General features: G+C 35.6%; 1 protein-coding gene across 3 annotated transcripts in view; it reads right to left on the bottom strand.

The window, feature by feature from the left end:
* TMTC2 (transmembrane O-mannosyltransferase targeting cadherins 2) overlaps positions 1-12234 on the bottom strand; it is a 391943-nt gene that overhangs the window by 51778 nt on the left and 327931 nt on the right. For all 3 annotated transcript variants that reach the window (XM_060025323.1, XM_060025324.1, XM_060025325.1), the window contains one exon: positions 10804-10918. In XM_060025323.1, the coding sequence (XP_059881306.1) occupies positions 10804-10918 (115 nt within the window). The remainder of the gene's footprint in view (positions 1-10803; positions 10919-12234) is intronic.

Below are 12234 nucleotides of genomic sequence, written 5' to 3'. Positions count from 1 at the left end.
AACAAATTCAACTTCAGATAACTATAGCGTGAACAACAGTAGTTAAAGCCGTGTGGTCCTGCAGTTAAAATGGAGACTTCTCTTGAAACTGTGATGTGAAGAACCTTTTGAGACAAGACGATTGCAAAGAGGTCAGGAATAAAGAAACAAAAATTAACTTTCTCAATTAGAAAACTACTTCTCTCTTTAAAAGAGAAGGCAAACTAGCCATACCTATAAAATTGAATTCGCACTTTGGTCAAGCCACATAAAAACTATAAAGACATATGGCATGCAACCATATAAACTACAGGAATAAGTGAAGATAACATTTCTCTGGAGAGCAGGACATATTTTTCTAATTTTTAAAGGAAAAATAATTAGAAACACTGCTATTTTTAATGGGGTTATAGAGAAAGTAAAAGTCCTTGACTTAAGACTCTACTGGACTTACAACATGTTACAAAGTGCTGTTGCAATTTATATTCTCATAAATGTTGAAGTTCAATTTCAATATGTCAAGAAAAGTACTTCAGTCTGGTATGAAACAGTAAAAATTCTCTCGCTAGGGTATTTAATGAAGGTTCCCTAAACCAAACTATAGAATCACTTTGGTTCAGATTCATTTGGAAATTTGAACCAGAATTCATTAGGTCGTGCCCTGGAAAGGTTTTCTCCAGAGGAAAATAAAAGGCATGGAGTAGGAAATTAGAGTAACTTAATTCTACAAAGAAGTAAGTTACTTTGAAGCAAGATCAACCAATAAATGTTTAACATAGAAAATATGGTGACTATTAATATTCATCTTTATGGACATTCAGATTCAGGAGGTAGATAAGGATCAAAAAAGAAACTCAGGAATTCACTAGGTAAAATGCCTTTAAAATAATAATCAATGCAATTGAAAAAAGGCTTTTTCCCCCTAAAAAGGTTATTAGTTTTTCAAGCCTTCACTGTTTTCAGTCTTTTTAATTCCCAAAGGAAATATCTAGTTTAGAAGACTTAGTTTCTTAAGCTAAAAGTAGAATTGATGATATTCTAATGAAATAAGAAAATACAAATAGAATTTATTATATTTGTCATATAACTGTGAAAATTAATTTTGACTCTAGGACTTTTTTTCTAATATTAAACGGATTTTACTGACTACTAGGCACTTATGGCAACACATGGAAAACTGTAGGGAAAAGAGTATGTCAGTTCTACCCACTGAATCTTCCTATATATCCTTGTTTTACTCTCTACAGAGAAAACTCATGAGGAGCTGTCCAATGTCTACTTTATGGCGTAAGCTGTATTGCATACTCCCCCCTCTGCAAGAAGCATCCTGGGAGTACTTAATAAATCTTAATGCAAAAATGATTGAGCCATTAGTCAGCATTTGAAAACTGAGGAAATTAGCAATATCCTGCCAGTTGCTTAGGGGATTCTAGTAAACACCCTAGAACCTCAACCACTGGATTGTTAGAGATTGATTACAGGACTCAGGTTCCAAAGACTATTGGGATCAAACTATTTAAAGAAGCTGATAAAATATACTTTTCCTGAATGCCCATATTTCTTTTCTTTGTTCACTATTTCTTTTTGAGATAGTAAATTCTCTGTGTATCATTTACAAAATTCCATGGATTGATTACTCTATTTTCCAGTTTCAACAATATTATGAATCTATTGCTATTATTGCTATTATTAACCACATTTCAAAGATGGTTAAAATGAGGCTTAGAGAAGCTGACAGTCCCCCAAGGCAACGCAGCTGGTAAGTGGTTGAGCTCAGAATCAAGGGCTCTAAAATAAAATATCTGAATCACAGGATCATGCTGCTATCTTTGTGAGCGCCGGATGTATCAGAATGACATGTGGTACATTGCTCTGTGGCAGATGACCACAACAATTCTTACATCAAATACTAAGAAAGCAATAAAACATGCTTCTTGATTATTATGCTTAAAAGCGATGATTTAAAGTAAGGAATGAGATTTGAAAAGGGGAAAATATGAAAAAAAAAAAAAAGAAAGAGAAAGGGAGAATATGGAGAATATTTGCAATGACAGGTTTTACATCCTTCCAATTCTAACTCCCAAACTGATAGAAGTGAACTTCACCAGACCCAGCTGAGCAGAGGATAGTTTTAAGAACGAACAGTGAGGGGCTTCCCTGGTGGTGCAGTGGTTGAGAGTCCGCCTGCCGATGCAGGGGACGTGGGTTTGTGCCCCGGTCCGGGAAGATCCCACATGCCGCGGAGAGGCTGGGCCCGTGAGCCATGGCCGCTGAGCCTGCGCGTCCAGAGCCTGTGCTCCGCAACGGGAGACGCCACAACAGTGAGAGGCCCGCGTATCGCAAAAAAAAAAAAAAAAAAAAAAAAAGAACAGTGAAATGCACTATAGTATTTTGCTACATGTACTTCACCGTCTCCCATAAAGGAGGGGAAGAGTAGGAATTCAGGGGAAAGGCAAAGAAATAGGGAATGAGAAAAAGCAAGAAGAGTATTTGGATACTTAACTTTATTACCCCCCAAATCTCCTATTTTGAGGGGGCGGTGGTCACAATTAGACAGAGAAGGGGACCGTAAGTTTCCCGCGTGTCCAAGTAGAAGACTCAGAAGGTGAGTAAAGGGCAAAGTAGTTGGCTCTGCCAAGAGATCTCCCAGGCCGTATGTAGACAACCTTGTGTTCTGGCCACAATATACTTTACAAAAGCCAGGAATGAGATGGTAAGAAAAATTACTCTTACCAGGAAACTACACTGGGTCCAGATGGGTGACTACCCTCATCTAACATGTCACCCTGAGTCAACATTATGTCCCTTATCTAAAGAATAAAGATTAAATCACCATGCCAACAATAGACATCAACTGGAGACTGATACAGTGGCTCCTTTCTTATTAACTCCTGTCCATCACATATGTAAGGCCCTCTCCCTCTGCATATTATCTGTGGCCTCTCAGGGCCACAAAAGGTAAGGAGGTAGAAAAGCCAGATGGTATTTGTAAACTAGATTATGAAGTAAACCTTAACTTCTGAAAAAATCACTGGGTTGCACCGATTATATTTTATCTTTATTATTATTATTATTTTTTGCGGTATGTGGGCCTCTCACTGCTGCGGCCCCTCCCGCCGCGGAGCACAGGCTCCGGACGCGCAGGCTCAGCGGCCATGGCTCACGGGCCCAGCCGCTCCGTGGCATGTGGGATCTTCCCGGACCGGGGCACGAACCCACATCCCCTGCACTAGCAGGCGGACTCCCAACCACTGCGCCACCAGGGAAGCCCCCCGATTATATTTTTAAAGTCTTTAGATTCAGTTTTTCTGCCATCAGTGAAAAAGTAGGTTCAGAGTGAAAACAAATAGTAACAAAAGTCACAAACAAATGTCATCATTTGATTACTACAGAATTCCATTTTTGCACATGGGACTATGAAACACATCTGTTAAAAAATATAGAAACATATTTCATACAGCTAATTCTTCTCTTTGGTATTATTTTATGACATAAAAGTATCTTTTGGAACACAGGTTTAGGGCCCAATATTCTTACAAGAAAAGATATATAAAAGAAATTTGGGAATCAATTACGTTATGAAACAACTTAATACACCCCGTAAAATGTTTGAGGAGATTCTGATTAAAAGAATCATTTGCAATTACCTACATTTTTATGTATTCTGTGAGAATTATAAAATTAAAGGTTGGTAAATTTTAAATTGAAAAAATATAGAAAATAAAAACTCAAGTAGCATTTAGAAGACTCTCTTTAACTACAATTATTAATGGTTGTGAATTGTCAGTTTTGAATTAAAATTATTTAATATGGATGATAACCACTGTTTGACTCATACGAAAGACAATATTTTATTTAATTCTTGGTGATCATTTTCAAGGATAACTTATGAGGATTTTTTTTTTTAACTAGAGAGCCGTTTGTTCCTGTGTCATGAAAGTAAGCTGAAACAGTAGCTGATGTTTCCTGTGTTCTTGCCAACTTGCTAAACTTACACTTAGCTTTAAGTTACTCAAAGCAGAGGTAAATTTTAATTCTAGTTGATAAACTATACAGTAGTAATAGAAGTAGAACTGAAATAAACAAGGACATAAAAATGTATGGAAAATCTTAAAATAGCAAAACCAGAGTCACATATATGTAAAAATGGAGTAGAAAAAATCCCTTGTAATGAAACTCCTAGAATAAATGATTTATGGTCATCAAGGCTTCTTAAATGAAAACTTCTCAACCAAGACATCAAAAATGGCTTCAAGACCTGTAGGCATCTGTCTCAATACTAAATATAAAGGATAGAGAGGCATAGTGGAAATGTAGCAATAACAGAGGAAAAGACTACGCTGATGGTGTAAGTTTTACAAAATGATTCCTTGAAGTTAGACATTTCTTGATGTCCCGTAAGAATTTGAGCCCATTGTTTCATGGCCTCAAATCTTTGAGGGATGCTAAGGACAGGTTAAGCCTGTATCTGGAAAGATTACATAATGAAATGTACTGGAAAAATTAAAAGGAAGGAAATGTCTATCGGTAATGTCCACTATAATATTCCTATATAGTAAATTACTACTTATGTTCAAGTGGTAGTGCTTGGGTGGGGAGCAGGGTTTGAGAGGGATTACAAGAGGAAAGGCAAACTAGAACTTGTTTGCAGGAGTGGTCCAAGAACCAACATCATAAGCAACACCTGTGACTTGTTAGAAGAGTAAAACCTCAGGTACCATCCACACATACTAAATCAGAACATGTGATGTAACAAGATCCCGGGTGATTCACATGAACATTAATGTTGGAAAGGCACAGAGGAGGAAGGTACCTACCTTTAACCTCATCTGCCACACCCCTTTGCTTTAAAGACCTTACATCCCACTATAGCCTAGTTGAAATACGCCCCTCTTAACCAAAACTTGGCAGTAATGTACAATTTATAAGTAGAAAACCCAATAACTTTTTGAGCGGTCTTTGGTAATTTGGGAAGTGCTAAAGAAGAAAGTATATTACTTACAGGGTCTTGGAGAGATATATATATCTCTCCAATATCCAACGTATGTATGCGTGTGTGTGTGTGTGTACATTCACAATCTGCTTTGAGAAAATAATCTGATTTTGTTCCTTTATTCCTTAAGAACGTCTATTTTATGTCATTTCCAGTGAAATGATTTGAGAATGAAAACTGAAAGATAACTTTTTCTCATATATTCACTCTGCTCTCTAGAAATTAGGGAAGCATTGGGAACCAGTTGGTACAGTACAGTTTTGCTTTCCTTACTACCTTAGGAAGCAGTGACAACTTGGGCCCTTAGGCCTGGATAAAAGGAAACTGCACACTTATCTCAGCAGTGTGTCCTTCGTCAGACAATATACCGTGATGGTATGTCTATAAACTTAATGTTCCTTTGAGAGTACAAACTCGGAGTTCTCTCTCCTATGACTATATACCTACTTTCTAAAATTTACTACAAAGGGGTAATGTAATAACACTGGAAGGATCTTACTATTTAGGATTTATACATTTGAAAACCTGTCACTCTCTATAAATCCTTTTTCCATCAATAAATTCAGGAATCACAGCTTCTAGGTAATCACTCAGTTATAAAGCTATGAGGGAGCCAATGTGACACAGTGAAAACAGTATTATACTTGGCAAGAATATGCTAAGTTTAAATCCCAGTGTTACTAAGTATGGGAAATACCAACTCTCTTTGAGCCTCAGCATCTTCATCTGTAAAACGGGAATATTAGTGTCTATTTCATATATGTGAAATTATAACTAAGAGGGTGGCATATACAATGCAAAATACGGTGCTAGGTAGACAGGAGATGTTTGAATAAATGCTACCTTTTTTCCTTCATTACCCTGTAAATGGATTTTAAAAAAGAAAATAAAAGAAAAAAACAATTTTCCACCAGAGCCCATGAATGCTGTGAATGAGTTAAATTTGTTTTCAGTGCCTCAAGATTTCCTCTCAGGTGTCAAATACCTTTGTGTGCTTTCTAGCTTCCAGGTCTGGAAGAACACTGAATAAATCCATTCATACAAAGTGCTTCTAACAGAATAATTGATTCAATACTTTCCTCTCACAACTCTATAGACATAACTCTACTGAGTTTTAGTATTTTAAATTCCTTTGATATTTTCCTTTGATGATAACCAATCTGCTTTTTTTTAATGCTCTCATCTGGAAATATCCAGTACTTTTTCCATTTTATTTGAAGTACTAAAAATGTCAACACATGTAGTCAACCATTCATTATGTGAGGCCTTCAACATCTGTGATCACCCTCCCTGGAAATATATTTAGTAATTAGCCACAGTGTGCATCCTGTCTTCCTAAACAAGGCAGAAGCCGAAAATTTCCTCATCTTCCAACTTTCTTCCAGCCAAGGTATCAGTACATGACTCAGATTCTATCAATCAGATGCAACCTCAAGAGAATGAAAATCAGAAGTAAGTATAATGGGTAGGCAGCTGCACTCAGAAGACTCATCTTTTAACGAATGTGGTGCTTATTCTTCTTGGTTCCTTGTGGGTGATGGTGTCAGAGCTCTGGATTCTAAAAGCTGCTGAGCACCAAGGAAAGCTAGGTGGTGGAAATTATTTCTGGCTATGTAGAGCACTCTCAAGCCTATGGGAGAGTCTGTGGGCTATAGAATTCTCTACAATAAAACCTGTTTCTGCTTAAACTGGCAAGAGTGGATTCTCTAGTTTGCAACTAAAAACGGTGACCCATGCAAGAAGACAAGTTTAGGAGTAGATCTATTTTCATTAATTTTGGTTTTAATAATGATGATTAAAGACCTCCATCCTATCTTGGAAATTTTTTCTATTTGTTGATAATTGCTCATCTGAGCTATGTTCTCCTTCAGAAATTTTCTATTTATATTAACATTTATACAACAAATAAAATTATATATGTATATATGCCATATCTAACTACATACACATAAGTACAGCATAATTATATATACATATTTATATATACAGAGACAAAAGTATCACATATTACATAAACAATACCTATATACTATATAGGTATATATAACTATATATTCATAGTTGTATACTATATATAATTATACAAACATATATATATATAAATAAAATTACTAGTGTATATATACTATTCTCAATCTATTCGTCAATCTTTTATCCTTTCAGTCATCATTTTCATGTCTTTAGTATTTTTCATTAAGTTCTGGGAAAATATATATAATTTCTATTTAAATTTCAATCTATCAATTTTATATTGCCTCCACTGTAGTTATAAACTCAGAGATACTATTAATTGCTTAATCTTTTCTCATGTTATATGGGTCCTCTTTCCAACTATGTATTTTATTTTCACAGATATATTCTGATCAGTTAGGATAGGTTATTAGATTACACTGCAATAATAGACACATCCTGAATCTCAGTGAATTAGGACAAAATTTATTTTGCATTCATTCATCCTATCCAATGCAGGTGAGAAGGGAAGTCTGTCTCCCTTTGCTTATTTCTGGATCTATTTCCACAATTTCCAAGTCAGAAAAAGGGAAAAGCACTGACTCTTACAATTTGGGCTCAGAAATAACAAGCATCACGTTCACACACATTCAACGACCCAATAAGACCCAGGAAGGTCTTCAACTTGGAAGAAGGCAGGAAAGTGCAATCCTATTATGTTTCTTGAAGTGGGAAGGCCAAATATATTTGGTGAACAGCATTAATACTTCTATCTCACACAGTGTTCTTGTGACTCACCTTGACAACAGGAATTAGAAATATTCTAATTCTACAGAAAGAGATCTTTCTCCATTACTGAGAATTAAAATGGATCTGTTAGACATTTCTCCAATTTCAAGCCTCTTGAAGGTCCTAATAAGTTAAAGATTTGCCCCTTGATGGGCTCTTCCAAACTAGTCTCTTCTGGCGGAATGATTTTTCTTTTCCTTTTTCTTTTTGGCTTTCGTGATAAGCAGTTTTTTCCTTATTAATAGATTCTTTGTGTTAATTCATTGGGAATTACCCAAGGAAAGGGAAGTTAAATAAGTATGCTTCAAATTGTATCTTGAACTATAACATTTCCTAAATTGATGATTTTGTATATTAGGTCAACCATTGATCCAGCTAACCGAGACACAGCCAGGGAGACATCTGCCCTTTCCCTCCCATCGAACTGATCACCAAACCTTGCCAATTTTGTCTCCTAAATATCTTAGGAAAGAACAGAGCTCTTGAAGGAAAAAAATTAATATCAAACTCAATTTACAACAATTTGGCTGCCTCAAGGGAAATGTTAGATGTAACACCGAATAAGCAAAATCTTGACAGCTAACCATTTTGATAAGGCTGCATTCAAGGGATAAACCAATAACCTTTTTTATTCTTTTTAGCAAACAAAGTCCTACATGCTCTTGATTAATAAGGAAAGAGGCTGGTGTTCAGCTTGCACAATAGGCATTCAAGAAATTGTTGAATTTGACAGAGCTAAAAAAATAAGTAAAAACATTCATACGTACTGCCACCAAGTTGAATAAGGATATGACCAGGTTGCTGTGGTCATACTCACAATCAAGATAGGAAGGCGCTAACTGAATGCAACTTAATGAGGAATGCAGACTGTAGAAAGCTAGAGAGAATGTTCTGAAAAATAAATCCTAAAGATTTCCACGTCGCCAATGTATAACAAAAACTTTCCACTGGTTTCTAGCACTATGGTAACTAAGGAAAAGTTACAAGCTATATATTTAACAAGGACGTTTTTTGTAATGTTCTTGTAACGAGTTTCTAAGTTTCTGTTGGTAGACCTTGAATTTCAGATACTGATTTAATATATAGCAAAATGCCTTGTTGATGAAAGTATCTATTATGATTAAGATAAATTAGTTTCTAGAAACTTGTGCATTCACATTCTAAATGGTTTATTGTAACTAAAAGCACAGTGTTTTATTCATGAAGAACAAAAAAGTCCTCTTCCCAACACAGCACCTAACCTTCTCATGCAAATTAAAGTATCTTTTAAAAATTATCCTTCTAGGGCTTCCCTGGTGGCGCAGTGGTTGAGAGTCCGCCTGCCGATGAGGGGACATGGGTTCGTGTCCCGGTCCGGGAAGATCCCACATGGCGCGGAGCGGCTGGGCCCGTGAGCCATGGCCGCTGAGCCTGCGTGTCCGGAGCCTGTGCTCCACCACGGGAGAGGCCACAACAGTGAGGGGCCCGCGTACCGCAGGGGACAAAAAAAAAAATTATCCTTCTATTGAAGGTTCCTGCGAACTGGCTATAGTTTATTTTTAAAATATACCAATAGCCTATTGAATCATGATTTCTCTTTGTAGGTACCTGCTTTAGGAACGCTAAGCATTGATATGGAATGAGGATATTCAACTGAAACCTCACAGTACACTATTTCCTCTCAAACAGACTTCGAATTTCTTATTTAAAACTTATTAAAAGCCAAGGAGTAAACCACTAAGATACAGTTACAGTAATAATCTCAAATTATAAATCCAAGGTAATTTACAGAACTTGCTTTAAATATTGGTTCCTGAGGGACAGGGGTAGGTGAGGGTATGTGATTATAAAAGGAGAATACGAACGATGCTTGTGGTGATGGAAATAGTCTGTATTTTGACTGAGTGATGGATACACTAACCTATACATGTAATAAAAGTGCACAAAACTAAAAACACACAGACACACACAGGGGTACAACTAAAACTGGGGAAACCCAATAAAACCAGTGGACTGCATCAATATCAAAATACTGGTTTTGATCCTGTATGGTAGTTCTACAAGATATCACCACTGGGGAAACTGGATAAGTGGTACAGGGATCTCTCTGTATTATTTCTTAACTGCATGCAAATCTACAATGATCTCAAAAAAAATTTTCTTTAAATGTTCCTCTACTTTTCTCAAAAAGTCCATGTTTTAAAACCATCCAAATGTGGACCAATTCTCTGCTATTTTTCTTCCCATGTAAGAGTAATCTACATAATTAGAAACTTGCCCCTAGAAGCCAAGTTCAGAGCCCACAGTGTGAATGTCACCTAAGGAAGCATTTATGTGGAGATTTAATAGAGTGAAATTCAGGTAACAGCATGTGCGAAGGGGTATACGCATGGCTAACAGAACAAACAATGCTTTTTAAACAACTGTATAAATCATTCGAGTTTCTTAAAAACATCCTCCTTTAATGCATTCACTTTCATTTTATATTCACACAAAAAACTCATCTGCCTTTTGTTTTGCTATTATTGTAATTAGCCTTCAAAATAGTCTTTCTGAAAACAGATGCACTAATGGTCTAAAAACATATTGTTTTAACACATAGCAACAGTGCTAATTACAGGGCCATTTTGAGAATCTGATAGGCCTTAAGTATATTTATATTTGATAATCCTCTCTACTACCAAGCGTAATAAAATGTACCCACATGACCCATTCAATATAATTAATACAAAAACACAAATATTGAGATGCAGTTGACTAACTGACATAATGTTTTGTCTTGGAAACATTTAATTAGACAGTTACTAATTTCAGTTTTGCAATTTTCCTTTTGTATTTTATGGCCAATAATTTTTGAAGGAAAGAGAAAAGGGGCCTGAATAATTTTCAGAGTCCTAAAAGTTCATATACCCTATATACTATGCGCATAAACTATAATGAATTAAATAGTCCTGACTGATTTTAACATGGTTAAGCAGCATAATTCACTTTTAGAATATGGAATAAGGTGACATATAAGGGGAATTAGTATTATTGATTTAATTATATTATATTAATTTAATAAGAATAAAGCAACAGTGTTGGTCTTCTCAGGCACAGTAGCAAAAACTAACCTGAGCATGTGGGCAGCATTGAAGACCACATCAAACTCCGTGCTATCCAGTTCAGCCGCTTTTTTTGCCATCTCAGCTGCTTCTATGAGGCGAGCTTCTTCAAGAAGAAATTGACCTGCAAAGCATGAAGTCAAGTGGGCTGAAAATTGGAAAATAATAATCCTGTGAAACAACTAAAGCTGCTATAGAGAAAAACGTAAGAACAGTGGTAAGGGTGATACGAAGCTAAGATTTATGTGTACCGTGCATCTACGTGCTCATTATTTAGTCATATTTTATATACATTTCCCTTAATTGCAGGGCATCGCAATGTACCTAATCTGGTACAGTAACAAATTTTTTTCCTTAAAAATCCTCCAAAGACTATTGAAGCAAGAAATAAAATGAACAAATTTAAAGATATACTACAGATATGTAAAAATGTTTTTAAAAAGTAAAGCAATATAAAAAAGACTACAGGGGAGATTTTAGTTTTCTGATGGTCAAAGAGTTTGGGGATTAAGGCCCTATATTAGTTCTGTTGAATCTACAGCTCGGGTGCGATATATTTCAGTAAGTCACCCATCAACTGGTTTAAACATTAGTTGTTCCACCTATATAAGTCACTATAATCATTATGTTGCATCACTAGTATAAAATGTAATTATTAGCTATAAACCTCTGAGATCCTAAGATGGGAGTTGCTTTGTAGGAAAAAAAGATATATGACAAATATAACTTGAATTGATTTTAATTATTGGTCCTTTAAAACAGTTTTTGTCTCTGATGCACATTCACAAACAGGGCTACCCATATTAAGATATATTTATTTCTTATATTTAAGTAACACTAAAATTATTGGAAGAACACAGAAAGGTTGGTTTAGCATTAACTTATAGATTGACTAATAAACACGGAAGAATATTAACACATACAGATTTCTGAGATTACTTTCAGGTCAGCTTTGCAAGGTTAGAATTATTGCAGATAGAGCCATACAATTCTTCAAAACTGTATCTCGAGAATTGTTTATATGATGCTATCCTAGAATCATATTGTAAAGGCAAAGAAAACAACATAAAAGTTGGGCCCAATTTTAAGGCTGTAAACATGCAAACAGAGAGAGCAGGCTGCTTTTTCACAGCTAAGGATTTATTAGCAGCAAAAGTAATGATGTTAAGCCTTGTCTGATACAGATAATCAAATGAAAACCAAATCAAGGGAGGACAGAGGTATGTAGAAACCACCCATGCAATTGACAGGCTTATAGAATTGTTTTCTATTTATAATTTCTCTTTGCTTTCAGATTCCTATTTGCTTAAAGTTCAAGACTTTAACAACATGAAAAATAGTTACAAAAATGATTGCAAGTCCTAGGCATACATGGAAACTGAAAAACTTTAAAAATGGTGGGTCCCTCGCTTAGCATTTATCTACTAAATATTACAAATT

This window comes from Delphinus delphis, chromosome 11 (genome assembly GCF_949987515.2).
Source record: "Delphinus delphis chromosome 11, mDelDel1.2, whole genome shotgun sequence".
NCBI classification, from domain to species: domain Eukaryota; kingdom Metazoa; phylum Chordata; class Mammalia; order Artiodactyla; family Delphinidae; genus Delphinus; species Delphinus delphis.
The sequence above is the reverse complement of the archived record's forward strand: the minus strand, read 5'-3'. Positions and strand labels throughout refer to the sequence as shown.